Source organism: Gracilinanus agilis, chromosome 4 (assembly GCF_016433145.1).
Source record: "Gracilinanus agilis isolate LMUSP501 chromosome 4, AgileGrace, whole genome shotgun sequence".
Lineage (NCBI taxonomy): Eukaryota > Metazoa > Chordata > Mammalia > Didelphimorphia > Didelphidae > Gracilinanus > Gracilinanus agilis.
Window position 1 is genome coordinate 60,820,979 of NC_058133.1, and position 27,133 is coordinate 60,848,111.

Genomic DNA, 27,133 nt, shown 5'->3' on the forward strand with positions numbered 1-27,133 from the left:
CTTGCTGTTAACCTGGTAGTATGAGGAGATTAAGCGATAATGAAGTGCCAGGAACATGTAGATAATTTTTATGGGACCTGGTCTGCTTCCAAGTTCCTAATGTTGCCCTGCTCTTAAGTGGAACCGCTCCTGACAGTTCATGTTAACATTTAGGAAATTCCGTAGAGATGGGCTAGTACTATCCTGACAGCCCATGGTTCCACATCTACCTTCCTAATTGTTTCCTTGGGATTATGTGGATGGTTTAGAAAGCTTTTGGCAAATCCCCTTTATTATTGAAGTCATTGTTGCCAGCCAGAATAAGATTAAAGGTGCTTAAGTCTGTAGAGTTGTTTCTAATTTGTACGTGTCATTTCAGTGGCATTTTAACAGAATTCTGTCTTTTCCCCCTCCTTCTCCCCTTGGTACTGTGCTGAGGTAGGTCTGAAAAGCCAAGCCATTGGAAGAAATCTCATTTTGTTCTCCTAATTATTATGCTGGCACTCAGGAGATAATTTTTCCCTTCTTGCACTGCCAATTAATATGCAAATGAGCTGATAAATATTTATGCGGTGATTTAAATTATGCAGGGAGTGCTTTCAGTGTACTCTGCAAATGAATTGTTCCTGGACTTCAAAGTGCTGGCTGCTGTGCTAACGAGAGGAGATTTGCATAAGGCCCTAATCATGCGCATACTGATTAAGCTTCATTATGGAAACTGCCAGCTGCAATCTTTGTTTCTATTTTATTACAAAAAGGGGAACTTTTCATGCTTCAGTTGCCTTGACAATGTCAGTCCTAGCTAGTAGGAGAGCCTAAAACTCCCCAGAGCAACTGAAGTTTCCTTATTCAGTTGAAGATTGCTATGGTGTAACTGAAGTTGTGTATTTTGCTTCTCCCTGTCCCCTTTCCACCCCTAACCCCCATCCCTTTCTCATTCTGTTTTAGAGTTGTAGTATAGATTTGTGAATACTATCCATCCTTTTCCCCAACTTCTTTGCTTTTTCTTCCTTCCTTTGGATTTTCTAACCTGTAGAGGATTTCTGAGCAATGCTGGACTGCAATGACTATGTTCTAGGTGGGTACCCACTCACTTCTTTTTTTTTTTTTATAAGCTTAATATGGAAATGGAGGGGGGTTGACTTATGCATAAATACTTAATCACATATGCAATCACTTTTGAGGGGGGGAATAGAAGAAGGGGGAAGGAAAGCTTTTGCAAAGCTAAAGCTTATTCATATCTGTAGCTAGGTCCCTTTCTGAGAATTACTCCCCCCCCCCCCCTTTTTGGTTCAGAGGACATTTTCAAGAAATATCTTGCATTTTTGTATAAGATTTCTGCTTTGTGATTTTTCCCCCCCTGAAATTGACTTACCATGGAAACTTGTCTCACCTTACCAAGTCTCTTGGTTTTTAGAAACATACTCCAAACCCTATGTAGACTATCATAAACATTTTGAAAATGTGATCTACATAACAATCAAAAATAAAGTGGATAATTGTTTCCTCTGATGCTACAATGCAAGCTGTGATTGCACTTTTTTTTAAAAGTCAATTTGTATTTACTTTCCTTTGTACCAAATAATTATATGTAGTTCTTGAAAACGATTTTTTTTAGAGCTCTGAAGCCTTATTTTTAGGATCTGCAAAGTACAACTTATTGTGGAAAGCTGGAACATTTCTTTGGGGGTTTTGGCTTTGCACATTTGAATGGTCAATATTTTACTGCGAATACCTAAGACACTTTGGTTTTCAGATATACTGTCATTTTCATAATAACAGAGAAAACTATTAATGAACTGTTGGAGAACTATTTTATGGATAGTGTGATTTGTCATCATAGTCATAGGCTTTAAAGTTCATAGGATCAGGCTAGTCAGTAAGCATTTATTATGGATCAAAAGTTGGAAGGAACCTCAGAGATCCTAGTTGTAATAATGGCAATGACAAGCCCTTAACTTTTTTATACCTGTTTCTTCATTATAATTATGTGTCCTCCTCAAAGGAGTGTTGACAAAATGAAAGGTTTGTTAGAAAAAAGTCATTTTAGTCCTTGTAGAAAAGGAGCGTTTTATAAACCTGAAGTGTTGATTAAATTGTATAATAAAACTCCTAACATCTGGAACTTAACTTAGATGCCTTTTTAGAGGAAAAAGAGGATTTTAAAAGATCATATGAGACATTTATTAAAAATAGCAACTTTTAGGTTATGCCTTGGGCATAGCCCCGCTATCATTTCCAATTCTTTGATTCTCTGTCTTCAATATTACATACTGAGAAATTATTCTTAGAACAATGTCTTAGGGACCCTATAAATTCCTTAACCCTCAAAAGAAAGTATTGTATTTACTCAGAAACTAAAAATAATATAATTTAGAGTAATTTTAAATAATAAAGGTCAAAACCAAAAAGGGTTTTCTTTAGAATCCTCAGGAAGTTAGAATAAATTAATCAAAATTCCCCAAAACTTCTTTCCTAATTACTCAGTCTCCCTCTGGATTTCCAGGATATTTTCAGGAGATCCCTATTGGCTACTTGTAACATAAATTAAAGATTGTCATTGTTATCTAGGATGATATTTCACAGTTAATATTTAGATGCTACTGCTTCCTAATCCAAGCTTATTGGTTGCCCAGATCATTCTACTCCTACTTGTGAAGTCTTTTTTTCATTTGAACTATTTTCAAACTTTAATGCTAGTTCATCATCTTTCCAATTATTCTTCCAAATTTATTCTGTACATGACGCTGAGCAGTAGCTGTTTACCCTTCCTATTGCATTTGTTTTTCTACATTGTCTCATAAAAGTTTAGTTAAGAATTATACAGAAAGCCAGATTTTAGTCAGAGGGTCAAGCACCTGCTGCTTTCAGTCCTAACACTTCATGCTTTCAGTTAATATTTAGTGTCATTTTCTGAAAAGATTTTGCTTTAATGTCAAGTGACTTGAGGGATAGAAGGCCATCCCTTCCAACTAATCAGGTGTTGTCCTCTTAAGTTTCCAAAGAGAATGATACTATGTGACTTCTTATATGTACGAGATAATAGCTTGTGTCACAGAAATCACTATTATTTTTTTTCATTGGAAATGGAATTTATATTTGAAAAATCTTTGCTATTCTTATCATTCATACTTGGAATTAAAAGTTTCCTGATAATGAGGATGACAGATGTCCCAGCAACTAGGGACAGATATATTAGAATCATAGGATTAGACAGGTCATTTAGTCTCAGCCCTTTATTTTACTGATGAGGAAACTGATGTCTGGAGAAGTGAAGAAACTTGCCTAAAATTATGCAACTGCTATGCCCCAGAGCTGGGAATTTAAGATGAACTGCCCTGACTGAAATCCAGTGCCTAAGCTTTGCTACAATATTTAAATTTTCATTACCTGTCAGAGCCCTTCATTAGGTACTATGCACCCAATGAGTATTTATCAATTTATCAATTTGATTTCCTAGTTGGATGTTTTGACAAATAGGTTAAAAACACTTAAAATTTTCTATTTTCACAAAACATTGTCTATTGATAATTACTAACTAGTTATTCTTAGTAGGAAAAGGGCAACTTGTTTGAGAATGAGTGTGCTGAGTTTCCAGTAGACATATAGAATAAAGATTCTTTTTGCTTCTTGACACTTTAGAAGATAGAAATAGGAGAATATTCTCACATTGTATTACAATAGGCCTATTACTTCTATCACTTCTTTAAAAAATCCTCTGGAACAATATTAATTTTAAATATATATGCCTAAGTTAATGAGTTTATCAAAAATTCATTAAGGGCATATAACAGAATTTTGTTATCACTGCAGATCAAAAATTTGTTCATTTTTGAAATTATCCCAACTAAAATAAAATTTCCTAATGATACCAGTATTTGTGTAATTCGACATTTCTTTTCAAAACAGAAGGAAAGGTTGTTATTTGAAGTGGTCACTGGAGGTAGCTTTGGTTCCTTTACATTTTATCTTTTGAGATTAATGTGTATCCATATTTGTCCTGACTCTGAAATAAGCTTTTGTATGCCAGTGTTAGCATATTGGCCCTTAATTTTCTATATTTGGTTAAATTGATGTCCTGTCTCAATTAGAGAGACATTTACCGATGTACTCCTTTTCTGGTGAATGAATATCAAGCTATGTTGGGAGCATCTTTTACTCACAGAGGTCAATTGTCACCACAAGTTTATTTCTTTTAGCAAAGTATCATGGTTCATAATAGAAATTTTATTCCTAATACATGTCATTCCTCTAGCCTCACAATAGACATTTGATTTGTATTTATTAAGTTTCCCTTGCTCACTTTGTCCAACATGGTTTTGGTATACGTATTTTTTAACTTGTGAAACATCAAAGGGTAAAGACTAGCATAGAAATTCTTCATTATAAATTGTTTCCCTTAACAAATAAATTTCCTATTTTCTCTCTACCATCACTGTTTATTTAGTTGACTTTTCTCTGTACAATACAACATAATATAATATACATTTATTAAGTAACTACAGTATGCCAGACACTGTATTAAGTGCTGAGCATAAAAAATGAGAAAAGGAGAGAGATTCCCTGCCCTCAAGGAGCTTACACACAAAAGGAAGCTAACAGCTGGAGGGATGAAGAAAGGTACACTGTGTGAGGAGCATGTTGATGATTGGTGGAGTTGAATCCAAAGAGTGCAGCTGATAGGAAATGAAGTAGAAAACACAACACACAGAAATATCTTTGTTTGCCTCAGTTTCCTCAACTATAAAATAAGGATAATAGCACCTTTCTTTCAGGGTTGTGAGGATTAAGCAAAGTAACATTCATTCACACACACACACACACACACACACACACACACGCTACCTGGTACATAGTAAGTGTTCATTAAATGGTTATTTCCTTCTCTCCTTTAACTTCATCTCTGTTTTAATGTAGACTCAAGAATGAACAATCCGTCAGAAACGAGTAAACCATCAATGGAAAGTGGAGATGCCAATACAGGTAAGAGAAATGTCTTCAGATCTAGCTTTCCTATCAGATTGAGAAAGAAAAGGGAATTTGTCACTTAAATGTAGCCTTGCTATGCCAAATATTTTGCATATCAAAAAACTGTTAGTAGCATTGAGTTATCTTAAATATTATGAGCATAATTTGGAACTGTGCAGGACAGAATTGAGAGCTATCAGAAGTTGCATTGACAGATTTCAGTGGATTCAAGAAAATTCCCAACACCTATTTAAAGTGAAATGGACTTCCCCAGGCAAATTAGGTATTCTTCATTGCTGTTGATATTCAGAGAACAAATGACCACTTTTGGTCAGTTGTTTCAGGTACTGGTTGAACTAGAAAACTTCTAAGCTTCCATCTAACTCTGAGATTCTGTGATTCTGTGTAATTATTTGGGCTTGGGGGAGCTATGTTTGTTATTGTGGGCATATACAGAGAGTTACCCTCTACCAATGTTACTTTTTATCCTCGTCCACATATTCTTAACAAGACTTAAAACCTTCTAACAGCATTCAAGTTACTATTATCCATTAATAACCTTATGACAAAAAAATGCCTCTTAAAATGTGTGTAGGTTCTTCCACTTGATTATGCAGGCCTCATTTTCTTATGTAAAATGAACTTAGGAGGTTAGTGTATGATTCTAGCCCCCTTTTTAATCTCATGTTACTTCTGAATTTGAGACAAATCAACCATTCTTCTGCTGATAAGTCTGCTCAGAGGGTAAGGGAAGACCTAATCTTTCCAAAATCTTACTTGACCACAGACTTACCATACTGTAATCATAACCCCTATTTTCACTTCACTAGCACTTTCTATAAGTCTCCTTCCTTCTCATTCAATCCCTAATTGATAAAGAAATTTTATTTATCTTTGATTTGACTCCCAAGGATAGATAGAGCCCATTGTCTTTTTGTCACCTACTTCTGTGGGAGGAGGGAAAAAGAAATGTTTTGTACACGCATATGTACAATTTAAGTATATACTTTCAGATGTGTTCAGGTGCAGAAATTAACTCTGTAACTGACCAAAGAAATAGAACATAGGAAGAATATTTGTATAAAGATCAAAGGAAAACTTGTTGAGCTACATTTCTTTTAGAAATAAAATTTCCAAAATTTTCAAAGTGTAGGGGGACTTAAGATGAAGTAAGCATTTTCTTTAGGAAAAAATTAGAAAAATCAAAATATAATTTCGTGCTCAAGTAACTTAAAATGTTGTAGCATGTATATTATGTATGACTGCTCATAAAATTATGATTGTAATATTAAGGGCAAAATGGTGGACTAGTAGGTAATTTGTTTAATCAACTTTAGAAACTTTAAAAAAATATATCTTTTCCAGCAATACACTTCTTTAACTTAAAATTAAAACTTGACAAGAAAAAAAACATCAACTTTATAGGAAAAGAAATGCATATGTTTCTGGAACTAATGCCTTTCACAAAAGAGTTTTCCATTTGTTAAGATTTTTTTTCCCCCCCAGAAAATTTTGTATTTTTACATTTCTATAAAAATCTTGAATGAAATCCTTAGATAAATGTTCCATATGTGACTACTTGGCTTCAGCACATATAAGAAAAATGTTTAAAACTTCATAGTGTATAAATTGTTTTAGTATAAATTCATACATGTAAAATGAGCTGGAGAAGGGGATGACAAAACACTTTCTTTGCCAAGATAAACCCAAATGGTGTCATGAGGAATTGGACATGACTAAAAATGACTGAACACAGTAACACAAATTTACAATTATTACATCTGAATGAAGGTACTTTTGTTAGAAATCCCTTACTGCTTTAGTCATTCAACAAATATTTACTAAATATTAGGTGTTCTTGGAAATAAAAAGATAAATAAGGAACATAGTATTTGCCATCAGGCAACTTTCAGTTTTGTAGAGAGATGAGAAAAGTTCACAAATAACTCTAACAACAAGACAAAATATATTAAGTAACAGCTGAAGCATAAACATAATGGGATGGGAGAGAGGAGCTATTTAGGAAAAAAAAAAACTTAACTAGAAATAAGGAGGCTTGGGTAGAACTTCAGAAAATAACTTGGGAATTGCAACTATGAAAATCATTAGAATTTGAGCAAATAGATATGGATAAGCGAAGGGTATCCAAGGAGAAGAACATGGAATGGTCAATCAATAAACAATATTTTATTAAGCACCTACTATGCCAGGCACTCTGCCAAGTGGTGGGGACCCAGAGAAAGGTAAAGACAATCTTTTCTCTCAAGGAGCATCACAGTCTTATGAGGAAGACAGCTTGCAGACAAATACATATAAATAAGATAGATACAGGATAAATTGATATTAAGGAGAATCAGGAAACAATTCTTATAAAAGGAATGATTTTAGCTGGGATTTGAAGGAAGCCAGGAGATAGCAATGAAGGAGGACAGAATTCCAGGCATGAAAATGCATAGACTCAGGAGTAGGAAGGAGAAAGGTTATGAAGGTCTTTGAACATAGAACAGAGTATTTTATATTTGATCCTTGAGGTAATAAAGGATCTCTGGAGCTTATTGAGTAGAGGTGTGGGGGAAGATAGGGCATAGTCAGACCTGTTCTTGGAAAAAAGTCATTTTGATAGCTGAATGGAGAGAAACTCAAGGCAGAGTCTTGTAACTCAAGCATGAGGGAAGAAGGCCTGGACTGGAATGGTATATGACACTATTAGAGAAAGAAGAGTATCAGAGAAGTGTTAGAAAGAAAAACTCAATAAGCCTTGGCAACAAATTGGATGGGAGAGAAAGGAAATGATGGAATAGAATTAGAAAATGAAGGTGACAGTCTAGGTTTCATGCCTGAGTTAGCAGTGTCAGAAGCTTTGTTAGAGCCAAGGTGGATGAACACAGAAAAAAGCTATTCTTAGATGACTAAAGTCATTAGAAACATTAAAAGAAGCCATTGTATTATAATTTCGGTATTTGAGAGTCTACTTACCAAGGTACACAGAGGAACTATATTACAGCAGCTATAAAACACCTATAGAAATAAGGACATCTAAGTAGTTGGAGAAATATTAATTTCTCATAGATATGTTGAACCAATATAATAAAAATGGCAATAGCACCCAAATTCAGTTATTCAGTGCCATGCAAATCAAAGTACCAAAGGATATCAGGAAGGTATGTAACCATGTATGTCTTTATACACCCACCTCCCCCAAATATTTATAATCCCACTTTTTGTAGTAGCAAAGGAGGAACAAAGTACATGATTATTGATTGGAGCATGGCTAATGTAATACAATTTTACTTGCCCTAAAAAACAATGAACATGAAGAATATGGAAAAGGATAAAAAAGTATTAATTGATGCAAAGTATGTAGAACCAGTAAATAATATATACACTGGTTACAACAATTTATATCAGGCCCTGATTACTGTGAATAATGACTAGTAAAGTGGTTGTACTATTCAGGGTGATGATAATATACTCAAAGTTTGGTCTTTGGTTCTAGCCCAATAAATGTGCAGTGTGAAGTTGAGTTTGAGAGAAATTCATTACTAATTATTTATACTATTTGGAACCAGGCTATGAATGGAAACTGAAGGCTTTTAAAACTATAATGAGCAAGCTTGTGCTAAAAAAATACATAAAGATGAATCTAGAAGATGTATCTTTCTCCCTTCTTTGCAGATACAGGGAACCATATATGTTGAGCATTAAAGGTTAATTTGGCTAAAATGGGGTTTTTTACCTCTTTTTTGGTACTCTTTATCATAAGGGAGAAAGATACAGAATAAGACATACGTTTTGGGACTTCTAAACATGGCCAATGTGGGAATTTGTTTTTGTATATTTGTGATAAAGTTTTATTTTTTCTCTTTTCAAGTTGGAGGTAGGTGTGACAAAAAAAAAAAAGCATTTGGGGATAAGATAGCCAAAATAAAAAGAAAGATTACAAAAAGAACAAAACAAGATCATTGAAGCATTTGTTTAAAAAGTCATAAAAGAAAACAGAAAGAATGCCAAAATCACACACCAAGGCAACTTTGGAACTTAATTGTATTCACTATATAATTTATAGGGAAAGCCAGCTATAGGCAATAAAAGTTAGCCACCTCATGTAGTCTTTCATTTTGTATATTGAAATACTAATTTTATTTGGCTTTAAGTTCAGAATTTTTTAAAAGTAAGGGAACAAATATTTAATTGAAGGTTGATAGAGCCAGGAGATAATTATTAATGGAAAAAGTGGCTGAGAGGGAAATCAAGAGTAAAGTGGGGGAGGACATTTGAAAAGGAAGAGCAACATATCTTAATTCAGAAAAGGGGATGAAAGAAAAGAGCATATGGAACAGGTTCAGTAGGAATGAAGAAGTAGGAGCAATAAAAGGTAAAGAAAAGGGACTTTGAGAATTCGTTTTACAGGTAATAGATTTTTGAATAATTGGATGCAAGGTATGGCACTATGGTTGGGTCACTGTAGTTAATTTTGAAAGGAAGAACTGTGAGACCAGAGAGTTCACTATTGATGACTTACCTTGAGTCATGGAGAATAGAAATAAGAGATGAGAGAAAGGAAAATAATGAATACTATTGAAAGTCATTGATAGAAGTGGGAGAGTGCCCTGGGGAAGAGGTTGTTGATGGTAAAGATAGGAAGAAGAGTATAATCAGATATCATGGAGTTTAGGCAGAAATTATAAGCTGTGGAATCAAAAATGGAAGAGACCTTTTGTGACCATAAACTCCCAGCCTCTTAATTTTACAAGTGGTAAAAATAAAGTCCAAAAAAGTTAAATGATCTACTCAGATCCTTACATCTAGTTGGTGGCATAGGTGGGACCATGGATCTGTGATAATGGTTTGGGAACAACATTTGGGAGCTAGGAACATTCTGTTCCATTGGAGGGAAAAATGGAATAGTAAGAAACAGTATTATCAATCTATTGGTAAGGTCTTTTTGACTCTAATATCCTATGAGAATATTTTGAAATCGTGAGGGGGTAGTCATATTCCATCACTGTCATATACTACAGTTTGTTCAGCCATTTCCCAATCGAGGGACACCTCCTCATTTTTCCAATTTTTTGCCACCACTAAGAGTGTGGCTATAAATATTTTTGTACAAACTTTTTTTTAAATCTCTTTTGGGTACAAACATAGTAGTGGTATTGCTGGATTAAAGGGCATACATTCTTTTAAAGGCCTTTGAACATAATTCCAAATTAAGGCTACTACTTTCACCATATTTACAAGGCAGATGATTTCTTTAGTACTTAATTTTTTAAAGGTACTTAAAATGTTATGGAATATAAAGTATATTTGGGTATTTGATTTATGAATATAAACTGAAATTCAACCAAATGTAGCCCTCTTATGGCCTATTACTTTTGTTTCTTGCCTAGTTTGGATACTTTAATTTTCTATAATACATAAAAGAAATGAGTTTATATTAGGAAATATATTAATATATTATATCAACAAATAAATTAAAATGCAGATTGAGTGAAGGAAAATAACCTTAAGGTCATTTAATCCAATTAATTCATTTAATGGTTGAGAAAACCAAGGCCTCCAGAAAAGTTAAATGAAATCATTTAACACAAGAGTACATAGGTGGTAGGTGGCATAGCCAAGATGTAAACCAAAAAGCCTAGGTCTTAATAGTTGCTTGACTTACCCTAGCAATAATTCTATCCTTCAAAAGTTGGAGGAACCAAATAAGGAGAAGTTCTCTTTTGGATGTCATTTTTACTAATGGGAAAGAATTGGTTACTGGAGTGTAAGTGATAGGAACCTTAGAGAAAATATGTCCATTCACTCCTGGAGTCAGAATTCAGTTATTGGAGAGGATCCAGTTATCTGAAATGTATGCGAAAAATTTTTGGAAAAGCAAATTTCAAAGGGTTCAGAGTCAAGTTTTAGGTATGAGTCTAATGACTAAAATTGCCCAGAAGGGATGGAAGATGTTTTAGAATAAAGTATTGACAACAGAAAGGGAAACAGTTTTAGTCAGGAGGAAAATGAGATTTGTCTGAAGAGACTGATATAGATGGTCAAATCACAAAACTACTTATATTGAAGAGAAATGTACAAAAGATGGAAGCAAGATCAAATAGCAGAGAATGTATGTCATGGTATGGTACACTACTGTAAAAAAATGTATCAGGAATGCTAACTCTGGCATGAGCTAAAGCTGGTAAGGAAGCTAAAGACAAAAGGGGAGGGGATTTGTTGGGGTGTTTTTTCTTCTATGTTGGGAGTAAAAGAAGATGGGATAGTACCTTTGCTTGGTGTCAATGGGAGACTGCTAACTGACAACGAAGAGAAATCAGAACTGCTCGGTTTATAAGTTGCTTCTTTTTACTCAACCAGGGAAAACAAACTTTAGGAGGAGTTGACAGAACCACAATGATTAACAAAGGGTTGATATCCAAAATCAGTAAAAAGATAGTAAGAATATCTGGCTTCTCTTGATCAGTCAGTCAATACACATTTATTAATGCTACTATGTGCCAGGCACTGTTCTAAGCACTGAGGATGTAGAGAAAGGCAAAGGAGATCTTCTGCTCTCAAAAAGCTGACCACATGCAAATGACAACATACAAACTATGGATAAATTGGAAATAATCTACAATAAGGAAAGGATAAAATTATGAAGGACTAGGAAAGGTTTTCTATAGAAAGTGTTATTTTAGATAGGTCTTGAAAGTCAGAGAAGTCAAGAGGAGCAAGAAAATGCCAGACATGGATGACAGTCCATGAAAATTCCAGGTACCAGGTGATGAAGTGCCTTGTTTGAGAAACAACAAGAAAGACTACAGAGTTGGGGAATCTAAGAGTATGAAGGACTGAGGAGGGAGGTGGAAAGTGAATTATTTATGGAAAAGTAGAAACATTGCTTTATCAGTGAGGACTTTATTGAGGTTATGTGGCATAAATTTGTAATGGACCCAGTCAGCATGGGGTCATGATTTTTTCCAGCTTCTTTTAGCAGCATATGTTTAGGAAAGATTGGTAGGAATGATCCAAGCCTGAGGCTTGCCAAGGTAAAATGACAATAAGAGGGCAGGGACTCAGGGGCAAAGGGACAGTGTAGAATTGAATTGGTCTCTCTAGGGGTCAGGATAAAGAGGTGGTAGATAGGGAGATGAGATTGTCTGTTCATGTTTGTTATCCTTTGTTCTCAAAGAGAACCAGTGACTTCAGGAGGTGATGTCTTGATTTGCATATGAATTGGATTCAAGTGAGGCAGAGTTGCACAAAGTCATCAGCCTCACTCTTCCAGTCATCAAAGTCTAGTGGCCAGACAAAAATCAGTATGACTGGTGATGATTTGGGATACAGTGGATGGCCATGACATCTTTGATGTCTGACTAAGCTCTAAATGCTCAACAACACCTGCTTGAGCTGCCTTCATGGTTGTTGGAATAAATTGTTCTTATCCACCTATTCTACCTGGGGAAGACTTCAAGTGGTTTAGGTGGACATTCCCTCCTGACAGATTTGAGGCCTTTTAATTACTCTCAACCTGATGTAGCCCATTTTCTGAGATAGTTTTACTGGGGTGTGACTATTGCACATGCCATAACGTCTTAGAGCCACAGGTGGGAGTTAGGTGAGATATGGACATCAAAAGTGGATGAGCAGCGCTGAAAAAGGGACTGAAAAGCCCTTGTACCACAGGAGATGGCTATGGGGAACAAAAAGTATTCCATCTCCCCCCACCTAATGAAAACAAGTATAGCCATTGTTGGGAAAGGAAGGCCAAGAAGGCTGTTCATCAGAAGGGAGCCAGGCCTCGGCAATAGCCAAACGATGGAAGGAGTAGGAAAGAAAAAGATTTAAGATGAAAGGAAGTTTTTTACCTGAAACAGACTTTCTAGAAAGCATATTGGAAGAGTTGTGTAGATTTAAAGAAGCTGGATTGAGATAAAGTAGGTAAGTTGAAGCAAATGGCAACAAGGGATTGGGTACTAGGGGACCAAGATTGGAGTTTGAATATTTCCAGGAGATTCATAATTACTAGAATGAGGAAGGTTTGACCAGAGGAGGTTTATTAATCATCAAGGAATGAATTCAAGCAGATTTTCATTCTGTATGGGGATTTGGTCTCAATTTGGAGTTCTCTCAGGGTCCTATATGCTAGTTGCTGAAGAAATTGTATTATTTCCTCCCACGCCCCCCCCCCCCCCCAATACCCCAAAACAGACCATTCTCCTTTTGGATAACTCGAACTGTTAGAAAGTTTTTCATTATATCAATTTTACATTTACATCTTTATATCTGCACATGTTGATCCTAGTTTAAGATCTGTAAACTTTTTTAATGTTCTTCATGAAAACCTTTACTTTTGTAGACAAATATCTCCAGTTGCTTCTGTTTTTCTTCACATAGCATAAATTCCAGACCTTTTATTCTCAGATCACTGTCTTCTAGGCACATTCTAACTTGTCAGTTTGGTCCAGGCTTATAATATTGTCAATATTGGGAATTGCCAATGTGAAAACTCCCTCTATCAGTGAAGGTTGGCATCTTTGTAAAGAATCAACTGAGGTATTGATAGACCAAATCCCTTTCCTGTGGTCACATAAGCTAAAGGGTGTCAGTGGCAGGCCCGCGAGCCAGGCCTTCCTAACTAGAAGGCAGGCATTCTCTCTATCTATGTTAAATTGCCATTTACTTTATCCGTATCCTTCCTAAAATATGACACTTAGATTATTTCATATGTGATCTTAATAATATATAGTCAGACTCCATAGAAAAATTAATTCTATCAATCCAGACAGTGTAATTATAGAATGATATGATTATCATTTTGCTGGAGTTGGAAGGGGCTTTAGAGGTCATCTAGTCCTCCCGTTCTTTCCCCCACCCATGCCTACACCTAGTGTTCCTACACCAGAAGCATGAATTCTATCTACTACTCTGATAGGTGGTTGTCATCTTCTATAGAATGTAAATTCATTTCCTGCAGGTCCTAGTTCATTTTTATCTTTGTATGCTAGCACCTCACATATAGTAGGCATTTGATAAAACATTTGCTGATTGATTGATCCAGCTTTTGTATAAAGACCTCTAATTATGGGGAATTTACTGCCTCCCAGGGAAGGCCATTCTGCTTTTGTGTAGTCTTTTCATTTCCCACCCACTGGGACTTCTTTTGGACTTTACCATCCTGCCCCAGGAATCTCCTTAGCCTACAAAAATCCTGTGGGTTTTGCTACTCATTCCTTTCTTTTCAACACCCTTGGCCCTTGAGGCTCCTTTCCCTCTGATTGGAGAGTACAGACTTCTCTCCCCAGAATCTCCATTTAGGGGAGGGATCAGCCATCTCTTAATTTCCTATCCTGCTGTATTCCTGTCTCCACTTCTCTAATTCTTAGTATGTTGGTTTCCCATCTTGGGCTGTGAGCTTCCTGAAGGTAGGCACTGTTTTTGCCTTTCTTTGGATTTCCAGTGCTTAGCACAGTCCCTGGCACATAGTAGGTGCTTAATATATGCTTATTAACAGACAAATGTTTAAGAAGTTCTTTTATTGAGTTTATACCTGCCTTTACTTTCTATCCATCTATTAATATTACTTGAGATATTATTAGGGTTGGGTTTTTTTTTTTCATCATAACACCACACCATTGGTTTGCTTTAAATTGATTTTGTGGTCAACTTAACCCTCTTAGGTCTTTTTCACTTGAATTTCTGTCAAGCTATCTCTCCCTAGTCCCTCATCCTTTATTTGTATGATAGATTTTCCAGCAGAAACTTTTCAGCAAAATCCACATTAAAATTTTTTCAGGCAAAAAGACCAATGAGAATTGATGCATGTAGTCTATTCTAAATTCATGAAAAAACATTTCAGCAACATTATCAATGGAATTTCCTAACTTAAAATGCTGTGGAGAACAAGATCATAGGAAACTTCTGTATCAAGAGATCATACTAGTAGAATATTCCATTCAAAATCAGTTTCTCTAGGTTGGTTGTGAAAGATCTTAAGCATACAGTATGCTTCTTAATTAAGAAGTTTTATGTCTTAAATTTGAAAAACAGAGTAAAATATCATTCTTATCAAAAGAACCTTAAGAAAGCCATAGCAGATGAATTAACTTCCATTGGTAAAATACATGTTAAATGAGTAAAACATCAAACCAGAGTAGAACAATTATAGTTCTGGTTTAGGAAAAAGGAACCAGTTATTTTTTTTCCTTTGAACTATTGTTTAACTATAACTGTTTCAAAGAACCTTATTGCTATTCACTTTTTTTTTTTAAACCCTTGTACTTTGGTGTATTGTCTCATAGGTGGAAGATTGGTAAGGGTGGGCAATGGGGGTCAAGTGACTTGCCCAGGGTCACACAGCTGGGAAGTGGCTGAGGCCGGGTTTGAACCTAGGACCTCCTGTCTCTAGGCCTGACTCTCACTCCACTGAGCTACCCAGCTGCCCTTGCTATTCACTTTTAATACTATTACACATTTAATTTATATAATTTATACTGTCTCTTAGTGATATTAAGAAATTTCACACATGGTACTAGACAGAATTACTTCTTCTATAACAAAAGTAATAATCACTATCAAAATTGCTTATGATATATTCACAATTAAGATTCAATTGCTCAGAGCTACCACTGCATCATTAAAATTGGTCAAGTCCCTTCCTTGGTAACATGAAACATGACTGAGTGACTGATGCTTTTTGGGTCTATTATAAATGAAAAGGAAAAAAATTTAAAAGACTGTACTTAAAGTATTTGTTTGGCAACGGTGGTCGAATATAAATCTTTCAGTATTCTGATCACTCTAATGAATTTGCTTGCCTTGTTGCAAATTGTTTTTTGTCTTAAAGCTGGAGTTTTCTTTAAAACATTCTGAATATAGGAATTTCTCACCTTACTTTAGAGCTAATGCTAATAAAGTTATTGAAATGAGAATCCTTTTATGTCTCCACAGTAATCAGTGAGTGCACACCTCCCATTTATTAAGCACCAACTGTGTTCCAAACACTATGCCCTAGGAATACAAAAAAAAGTAAAACAGTTCCTGCTAAAGTAATAGTGGAGGAAGTAACTCGGCAACTAGATAAAGAACTGGCATGTGTTAGGAAGACTGAAGTGACGCTGGAAAAGTCACCCAAGCCACATTAGAAGGTTGCAGAACAGTCACAGATGTCTTGATAGTGGAGATTTCCTACCTCAGAGTCATCCCTAGCCTCAACAAAAATGATAAGGATCAAAACATATTCATGCAGGACTGTCTTGAATAAGCTTAGAGAATTTATTGCTATAAGGCTGTTGCATTAAATTGGGATAAGAACTATATGATCAGAGATTTTCTATACTCCACCTTAGAAGACATTTGACAGTTCTTTGTGATTTGGACTCTTGTAACTGGAGAGGAAGGAGATTTTCTTCACTGTTTTAGAGAATGGTCCTTTCCATCCATGAGTATTCATACCACTTTGTTTGAATTAGATTTCACCACTCTTCATTTGAAATTATAGTACAGCCTCAGGAAGAAAAGGGCAGGTAAGAATTTCTCCATCATTAGGAGGAGGTTTCTTACTGGGAATCTGTATATTAATGAAATAACTGGTCTTAACCAGATTTTCATAGAGAATTTCAGCTTCATTTATGAATCCTTTCCTCTCTCCAACAAATATAAAAAGAAGTGAAATTATTTTTTTTGTTTTATTGATTTATTTTAAAAAATTTTAAACATTTTATTTATTTTTAAATGTTTTCCCATGGTTCCATGATTCATGTTTTCTCTCTCCCCTCTTCCCTCCCTCCTCCCAGAGCTGACAAGCAATTCCACTGGGTTATACATGTATTATCATTCAATACCTATTTATATATTATTCATTTTTATAATAGAGTAATCTTTTAAAAACAAAATTTTCTTGGTTTTATAGTTAAGTTATTTATTCCACTCTATGTCTAGAATGAATAACAAGTCATTTTTTTTTTAAACCCTTGTACTTCGGTGTATTGTCTCATAGGTGGAAGATTGGTACGGGTAGGCAATGGGGGTCAAGTGACTTGCCCAGGGTCACACAGCTGGGAAGTGGCTAAGGCCGGGTTTGAACCTAGGACCTCCTGTCTCTAGGCCTGACTCTCACTCCACTGAGCTACCCAGCTGCCCCCTATAACAAGTCATTTTTAAAGTACTTGCTATGTGCCAAGCACAATAAGTGCTGGGGATACACAGAAAGGCAGAAACATGGCCCCTGCCCTCAGTGAGATCATATTCTAATGGTGGAGACAACAAGAAAACCACTCTATAGATAAAGGATATATACAGATTAAGTGAAATTTAATCTTAAGGAAGACACTAGCAGTATTGAGAACAAGAGGGAGGTAGGATAGAATGGAAGGAGAAGAGACAACAGAAAAGGCCTCCTGAAGAAAGAGATTTTTGAGCTGTATCTTTGAAGGAAGCCAAAGACAGAGGGGAAGAGAAGAACCTTTCAAGGCTGGGGCACAGCCATTGAAAAAGCTTGGAGTGAAAAGATGGAGTGTCTTAGGAGAACAGAAAGAAAGGCAGATGTTGCTGCATTGTAAAGTATGTGGAATGTAGAAGACTAGAAATATAAGAAGGATCAAAGGTGTTAAATGTCACTCAGCACTTAGCACAATTCCTAACACATTGTTACTTAACAAATACTTAAGTCTTTCCTCTCCCGTTGATGACCTTGGTGAGAGCAGTTTCAGTCAAATGATGAAATGAAAGCCAGATTGTAGAGGGTTTAGAAGAGAGTGAGAAGAGAGGAAGGAGGCAGCCAATGCTAATGACTTCCTCCAGGAGTTGGGCTAAGGACAAAAGGAGAGATAAAAGACAATTGCCAACTGAAATGTTAGGCTTTACTGAGGGTTTGTTAAGGATTTGGGTAGATGTGGGCATGTTTGTAGGCTACAGGAAAAAGCTTCCAATAGTTAAGGAGAGATTGAACATGGGAGAGGGCAATACAGGAGTCAGTCTACTGGAGAAGGTGATATAGGATCATGGGAAACAGTGTGGGAAGATGTCTGAGTATGTTAGATAATAAGAGAGACAAGGGCCATTCAGTGAATGGCCTGAATTTTTTCAGTGAAATATAAGGTAAGACCCTTCATTCAGAGTGCTTTGGCTGTGAAGAAAGGGAAGAATAGGATTGCCTAATGACAGTTGAAAGCCATTTGTACAACATAAATTTGTAAGACACGCAGAATGGTTGTATGGTTTTCTCTACCTTCATTTATCAGCAAATGTGTAGGAGCAAAGGTGATAGATGATAGATGTCATCCAGGGCTGAGGCTTGGCAGAGCACAATCAGAATATCAGGGAGCTAGCTAGGGACTCAAGAAGATACCAGAGCTAAACTGGTTTGTCAAGGGATCAAGTTAGAGAAAAGAGGAAATAGTGATTATTGCAGAAATGATACCCTGGGAAAGAACTGAAGAGTCAGTGTAGTAGATAGAGATCATGATGTAGATAAAGAATAGGGTTTGATATGAAAAGGCACAGGGAAAGATGGAATGCCAATAGATTGTGGTTAGGTAGGGAAACCTAGGAGTCATGAGGAGAACTACTAAAGCCAAGCACTGAGCTCACTGAGTATAGTCAGGAAGCAAGAGCCAGAAGTTTATGGTCTTTAAAACCTTCAAAATTTAGATTTAATTATTTAGAGCCACCTCTGGTTGTTAAAATTGGTCAGATCTCTTATTCATTAACATAAAAATGGCTAAGGGGATGACTGTGTCCTTAGTGATATTTTATTTTTTTTCCTAGTGATGTTTTTTTTAAACATTTATTAATATTCATTTTTAACATGGTTACATGATTCATGCCCCTACTTTCCCCTTCACCCCCCGTTCTTCTCCCACCCATGGCCGACACACATTTCCACTGGTTGTAACGTGTGTCCTTGTTCAGGGCCTATTTCCATATTGTTGTTAGTTGCATTGGTGTGGTAGTTTCAAGTCCACATCCCCAATCATGTCTGCCTCAACCCATGCATTCAAGCAATTGTTTATCTTCTATGTTTCCTCTCCTGCAGATCTTCCTCTGAATGTGGGTAGCGTCTTTACCATAAATCCCTCAGAGGTGTCCTGGGTCATTGCATTGCTGCTGGTGCAGAAGTCCATTACATTCGATTTTACCATAATATATCCGTCTCTGTGTACAATATTCTTCTGGCTCTGCTCCTTTCGCTCTGCATCAGTTCCCGGAGGTCTCTCCAGTTCGCCTGGAACTCCTCCAGTTTATTATTCCTTTTAGCACAATAGTATTCCATCACCCATATATACCACAGTTTGTTCAGCCATTCCCCAATTGAAGGGCATCCCCTCCTTTTCCAGTTTGTTGCCACCACAAAAAGCGCAGCTAAAATTATTTTTGTACAAGTCTTTTTATCTATGATCTCTTTGGGGTACAAACCCAACAATGGTATGGCTGGATCGAAGGGCAGGCATTCTTTTATAGCCCTTTGAGCATGATTCCAAATTGCCACCCAGAATGGCTGGATCAGTTCACAACTCCACCAGCAATGCATTAATGTCCCAATTTTGCCACATCCCCTCCAGCATTCATTACTCTCCCCTTCTTTTATTTTAGCCAATCTGCTAGGTGTGAGGTGATACCTCAGAGTTGTTTTGATTTGCATTTCTCTAATTATTAGAGATTTGGAACACTTTGTCATGTGTTTATTGATACTTTTGATTTCTTTACCTGAGAATTGCCTATTCATGTATCTTGCCCATTTTTCAATTGGGGAATGGCTTGATTTTTTATACAATTGCTTTAACTCCTTGTATATTTGAGTAATTAGACCCCTGTCAGAGTTTTTCGTTATAAAGATTTTTTCCCAATATGTTGTTTCCCTTCTGATTTTGACTACATTGTTTTTGTTTGTACAAAAGCTTTTTAGTTTAATATAATCAAAACCATTTAATTTACATTTTGTAATTTTCTCTAACTCTTGCTTGGTTTTAAAGTCTTTCCTTTCCCAGAGATCTGACAGATATACTATTTTGTGTTCACTTAACTTATTTATAGTTTCCCTCTTTATATTCAAGTCGTTCACCCATTCTGAATTTATCTTGGTGTCGGGTGTGAGATGTAGATCTAGACCTAATCTCTCCCATATTGTTTTCCAAATTTCCCAGCAGTTTTTGTCAAATAGTGGATTCATGTCCCAAAAGTTGGGCTCTTTGGGTTTATCATACACTGTCTTGCTGACGTCGTTAACCCCAAGTCTATTCCACTGATCCTCCCTTCTATCTCTTAGCCAGTACCATATTGCTTTTGATGGCAGCTGTGGAACTTAAGTTCAAAGTAACTACTATTATTCCAGCATACATCTTTCTCAGATTAGAAATTAAGATATACACTAAAATCATATGTATGAATTAATGAAAAGGCTGAATTTGGTATTAAAGTAAAGCAATTTTATTGTTTTCAGGTACTCTACATATTAGATGTTAAGTTTATTAGGAGAGAAAAAAACTTGTATGATTGGCACCTAGTACTTTGTAATGTATAGTGAACATAAAAGCCCACGGTCATGCCACTAATTTTAAACTTATGACATTTAAATTATCATAAATTCCAGATTAGTGAAATCCTATTCTAGTTAGCTTTACACTTGGTATATGAGTGGATCTAATTAGTATTCATTAATTTGGGAACATGACCAACTGGAGAACTTTTAATATTAAAGTAAGACTTTTGGGGTTCTTTTACTCCATGGGCTACCCTTTGAAATACAGAAATACAAAAATATATTAACACACGAGTCTTGTCAATGACCACTGGTTGATTCATTTCATCAATGAATGATTCTAGGCCTTCTTGGCCTAGAAGTTTCATGGGAATTCAGTTTAGTTAAGTGCCTTCCATATACTAGCCACAAAGACCAAAAGAGGGAAAAAAAATCTTGCTCTCAAGGCACTTACATCCTACAAGGGGATTACAACATTTATCCATGTAAGTAAATACAAAAATTATGCAAAGTAACTTGAGGCTGCAAAGGAGACCAGTCATGTCTGGGCTGGCCTCTTGTAGGAGATAGCACATGCAATTAGAATCAGTAAGTTGGGAAGATTTAAAGGGAATACTTGGGAGAACACAATAGCTTTCTCCCGTTAAGTATTTGTGAAAGAGGAATTAAATTAATTATGTTAAACCTCACAGATCAGAAGAGTCAGATTTAGTCTTGGTGTTAGCAAAAGTTTCCTCACAATCAGAACTGTCTAAAAGTGGAATGGGCTGCTTTGGGAGGCACTGAGCACCCTCTTTGAGGGTTCTGTCTTCAAAAAAAGGCTGGATAACTTTTTGGGAGTTTGCTATATAGAGGATTCTTGTTCAGAATTCTTGTTCTATGATTTGGACTAGATGGTCTGTGAATTTCCTTCTAAAGCTGCAGCTCTCAGATTGAATCAAGCTGGTTTTATAGATCAGATAGAGGAGAAAGAGAAGTAGAATAGGGGACTCTGGCCAGGAGATCTGCAGCAAAATGTCAGAATCTGAGTGAGAGAAGCAGCAGAGAAAGAGAGCTTGCTGTTGAATGAACAATTTTCCTTTTTCATTGTTTCCTATGAAGGCAGAGCGGCTTCCAACTTTGGTTTGGTTCTCAGCTAAATAGAACTATTTGACTATGATAGGGAATGCAAGAGTCAATCATGATAGTGTCTGACAAACACATTTGCCAAGTTCTTTTTTAGTAATGTCTAATGTGACTTGAGAGCAAAAGCTTACTATAGGTATTTTTGTTTTCAGAATAGTCTCCTATAAATAGAATTTTCAAACAGTATGAAGTTGTTTTTATCTCTGGGTAGGAAGAGATATGCCATCATTCTCATTATTCAAGAGTAAGATAAATAAAAATCCATTTTTATATCATCTCCATGCCAGAGGATTTAATAATTTTATAAAAACCAACTATAGAAATCAGGTCATGCACCACTGAGATTTAGTCATCTACATATTGAAGTATATAAGCACACATGTACACATATGTACATACATGTATTTAAGGAATAAAGCATAAATAACTCAGGAAGTGGAAAGTATTCAGGTTAATAGAAGTGGAAAGTTTTAGCAGTTACAAAAAATCATGACCAGCCTTACAAGTGAGGTCTGTCATCAATTTTTTCTATTTATTTCTAAATTCCACATCTTCTTGATAGCTATGAATGATCTTAACTCCAGATTTGTTGTTTTATCCATAATTACAATAACCTGAGACACTTCATGGTATATTGTCTATTATGAAAGTAAGGCCCTACTGAAAAATTGTGGAGTTTTGGAACAATAGTAAATTATACTTATTTCTATGCTTGCTGATGAAGTTAATTATGTTTTATTTTGTAAATTACCAGTTAACAAGCATTTATTTTCTCTATCCACCTATTTCCCAGTTGTGGGTGGGGCAGGTAAACACTTGTAACAAATATGTATAAACTGTCAAAATAGATTCCCACATTAGCCATGTCCAAAAAAATGTTTTATCCTACATCATATATCCATCACCTTCCTGTCGAGAAGTGGGTCAAATTATTCATTATCAAACTTCTAGAATTGTGATTGGTACTTCATTGATCAGAGTTCTTAAATCTTTTGAAGTTGTTTGCCTTTATCTTGTTGTTGTTATAACTTAGTCTCCTTGTTCTGCTCTCTTCAGTATGCATCAGTTCATCTAGGTCTTTCCAAGTTTATCTGTAACTATCCCTTATGTCTTTTTTTATAAATGCTATAATAGTATTCCTTTACATTCTTATACTATAATTTGTTCAGCCTTTTCTTCTTAGTTGCCATTTCTTTGCTGCTAGCAAAAATTTTCCCCATATATATGGATCTTTTTTTCCTTCTCTGATCACTTTAGGAAATAAATATTTAGTAGTAATATCTGTGGGACAAACAGTTTAATAACTTTATAGGCCTGGTTCCAAGTTGCTTTCCAGAATAGCCATACCAGGTTGGCACTCCCCTCCTAATTTCTTTAGAATGCTTGTTGTCTTGCAACTTCTCCAATCTAACATTTTCCATTGCCATCACAATGGAGGTATTTTAATTTGCATTTCTCTAATAATGATTTGAAGCATTTTTATAAGGCTATTGATAGCTTGAATTTCTTCCTTTTAAATCTTCCTCTTCCTATTCTTTTACTATTTACTAATTGAAAAATGGAATTTATTGCAATAAATTTGAATCAGTTCTTTATATATCTATTTATATATCTATTAGAGAAACTAGCTGCAAATATTCTTTTCACAGTTAACTTTCCCTTTCAATTTTAGCCTTATTGGATTTGTTTATGTTATATAATCAATTGTGCATTTTGTCTTCTCTATCATCCTCTCTATTCTTTATTTGGTAATGGACTTTTCCACTATTCATAAATCTGAAAGGCAATTTCTACATTGCCCTTTTAATTTCCTTTTGGTATGATCTTTTGTATATGAACCATATATCTAGTTGGAGCTCATCTAATAATATAAATATTTCTTCCTCATCAAGGAGATTAGGGGCATGGCTCCATCACATTCTAGAAAACCTGTGTAACTTTTCTAGCTTGAATCTTTTTTTCTTTTATAGAGTATTTATTATACCTTATTATAAAATTTGGGTTAAATATTTGGTCATACCAAATATTTTGCTGAAATATTTGGTCATACCAAATATTTTGCTGAAGTTGGTAATTGTTTCAGTTAATTTTTAGATAAGCAACTGTTTTCTTTCTATGCTTATTACTGCAATTTCTTTATGAAATTGCTAGTATTTCTAACACTGTTAATAAATGTTAGTATGTGTATATACACATACATACTCTTGTGTTTAGATAGATTTTACTTATATTTAGAAAAAAATTGTTCCTATGTATTTTGAGTATGCTTAAAAATTTAATTAATTAAATTAATTAATTTAGAATATTTTCCCATGGTTATATGATTTATGTTCTTTCACCAGTGAGCAATTCTACTAGGCTTTACATGTATCTTTGTTCAGACTCTATTTCCATATTATTACTATTTGCAATACTGTGATCATTTAGAGTCTACATCCCCAGTCATATCCTCATTGAACCATGTGATCAAGAAAATGTTTTTCTTCTGTGCTTCTACTCCTACAGTTCTTCCTGTGAAATGTGGATAGCATTCTTTCTCATAAGTCCCTCAGAATTGTCCTGGATCATTGCATTGCTGCTAGTAGAGAAGTCCATTACATTTGATTGTGCCACAGTGTATCTATCTCTGTGTACAGTGTTCTCCTGGTTCTGCTCCTTTCACTCTGCATCACTTCCTGGAGGTCATTCCATTTCACATGGAATTCCTCCAGTTCATTATTCCTTTCAGCACAATAGTATTCCATCACCATCAGATAACACAATTTGTTCAGCCATTCCCCAATCGGTGGACACCTCCTCATTTTCCAATTTTTTGCCACCACAAAGAGCATAGCTATAAATATTTTTGTATACATATTTTTCCTTATTATCTCTTTGGGGTACAAACCCAGCAGTGGTATGGCTGGATCACAGGGTAGGCAGCCTTTTAAAGCCTTTTGGGCAAAGTTCCAAATTGCCTTCCAGAATGGTTGGATCAATTTACAACTCCACCAGCAATGCATTAGTGTCTCAATTTTGCCACATTCCCTCCAACATTTATTACTTTCCTTTGCGTAGAACACTTACCCCAAATCTATTCCATTGATTCTTCCTTCTGTCTCTTAGACAGTACCATATTGTTTTCAAGACCATTGCTTTATATAGTACAGTTTTAAGATCTGGTATTGCTAGGCCCCCATCCTTCATATTTTTTTTTAGTTCCTTTGAAATTCTTGATCTTTTATTCTTCCAAATAAACTTTGTTATAATTTTTTCTAATTCAATAAAAACGTTTCTTGGTAGTTTGATAGGTATGGCACTGAATAAGTAAATTACTTTGTGTAGGATTGTCATTTTTATTATATTAGCTCATCCTACCCAGGAGCAATTAATGTTTTTCCAATTGTTTAGATCTAGTTTTAATCGTGTGAAATGTATTTTGTAGTTGTATTCATATAATTCCTGTGTTTGTCTTTGCAAATAGAGTGTTACATATTTTATATTGTGTAAGGTGATTTTAAATGGAATTTCTCTTAAGTCTTGCTGCTGGGATGCGTTGGAAATATATAGAAATGCTGATGATTTATGTGGGTTTATTTTGTATCCTGCAACTTTGCTAAAGTTGTTGATTATTTCCGCTAGCATTTTGGTTGATTCTCTAGGATTCTTTAAGTAAACCATCATATCATCTGCAAAGAGTGATAGTTTAGTCTCCTCATTGTCTATTTTAATCCCTTTAATTTCTTTTTCTTCTCTAATTGCTATTGCAAGTGTTTCTAGTACCATATTAAATAATAGAGGTGATAAATGGGCATCCTTGTTTCACGCCTGATCTTATTGGGAAGGCTTCTAACTTATCCCTATTACAGATAATATTTGCAATAATAATAATAATAATAATAATAATGCTTATTATACATTCCTATACTTTCTAATGTTTTCAATAGGTATGAGTGTTGTATTTTGTCTGCATCTATTGAGATAATCATGTGATTTCTGTTGGTTTGGTTGCCAATATGTTCAATTATATGAATGGTTTTCCTAAAGTTAAACCATGCTTGCATTCCTGGTATAAATCCCACCTGATCATAGTGAATAATCCTCATGAACACTTGCCTAGAGTCTTTTTGCTATTATTCTATTTAATTTTTTTGCATCTGTTTTCATTAGGGAGATTGTTTGGTAGTTTTCTTTCTCTGTTTTTGGTCTGCCTGGCTTTGGAATCAGTAACATATTTGTGTCATATAAGGAATTTGGTAAAACTCCTTTTTTGCTTATTTTGTCAAATGGTTTATATAGTCTTGAGATGAATTGTTCTTTAAATGTTTGATAGAATTCACTTGTGAATCCATCTGGCCCTAGGGATTTTTTTCCTTAAGACCTCCTTGATGGCTTGTTCAATTTTGTTTTCTGAGATGGGATTGTTTATGTATTCTATTTCCTCTTTTGCTAATCTAAGCAATTTATATTTTTGTAAATATTCACCCATTTCACCTAGACTGTCATGTTAAGTGGATATAATTGGGCAAAATAGTTGTTAATAATTACTGTAATTTCCTTATCATTAGAGATGAGATCACCCCTTTCTTCTTTGATACTGTTAATAATTCAATAGTTTTTTTACTTTCAATTTTATTAATTTCTCCTTTGATTTTTTTGCATTTCCTATTCAGTTTTTATCTGGGGATTTTTAATTTGTTCTCTTTCTAGTTTTTTTAAGTTGTATGCCCACTTCTATGACCTCTTCCTTCTCTGCTATATGTTGTACTCAGGGATATAAATTTTCCCCTGAGTACTGTTTTTCGCTGTCTCCCATAGATTTTGATATGTTGTTTCCCCATTGTCATTTTGTTCAATGAAATCATGAATTGTTTCTATGATTTGTTCTTTAACCAAACAATTTTGGAGAATATATTTAATTTACAATTAATTTTTTATTTGACTCTCCATGTGCCCTTACTAATTATTATTTTTTATTGCATTGTGATCTGAATAAGTTGTATTTAATATTTCTGCTTTTTTGGATTTGTTTGCACTATTTTTTATGCCCTAATACATTGGTTCCCAAACTTTTGGCCTCCTGCCCCCTTTCCAGAAAAAATATTACTTAGTCCCCTGGATATTAGTTTTTTTAAATTTTAATAGCGATTAATAGGAAAGATAAATACACCTGTGGCCATCACCACCGCCCCCTTGGATCGCTGCAGCACCCACCAGGGGAAGATAGTGCCTACTTTGGGAATCACTGCCCTAATACATGGTCAATCTTTGTGAATGTACTATGTGCTGCTGAGGAGAAGGTATGTTCCATTTTGTCCCTATTTATTTTTCTCCATATGTCTATTAATTCTGTTTTTTTTTTTTTGTTTGTTTGTTTTAACCCTTGCCTTCTGACTTAGAATCAATACTGGGTATAGAGACCTCCTGTCTCTAAGCCTGGCTCTCAATCTAGTTACCCAGCCTCCCCCATTAGCTCTATTTTTTTCTAAGATTTCATTCATACTTTGTCTTTATCAGATATCATGATTGTGATTCCTGCTTTCTTTTTCTCAGTTGATGCCTGATAGATTTTGCTCCAGCTTTTTACCTTTACCCCTTGTGTATCTACCTGCCTCATGT

The 27,133-nt window shown here is 35.2% G+C and overlaps 1 protein-coding gene across 1 annotated transcript in view; it reads left to right on the top strand.

Moving 5' to 3' along the window:
* Positions 1-1,029: 1,029 nt before the first annotated feature.
* POU2F1 (POU class 2 homeobox 1) overlaps positions 1,030-27,133 on the top strand; it is a 115,459-nt gene continuing 89,355 nt past the window's right edge. Inside the window, exons 1-2 of the mRNA XM_044676367.1 lie at positions 1,030-1,057; positions 4,897-4,962. Of these exons, the coding sequence (XP_044532302.1) occupies positions 1,030-1,057; positions 4,897-4,962 (94 nt within the window). The remainder of the gene's footprint in view (positions 1,058-4,896; positions 4,963-27,133) is intronic.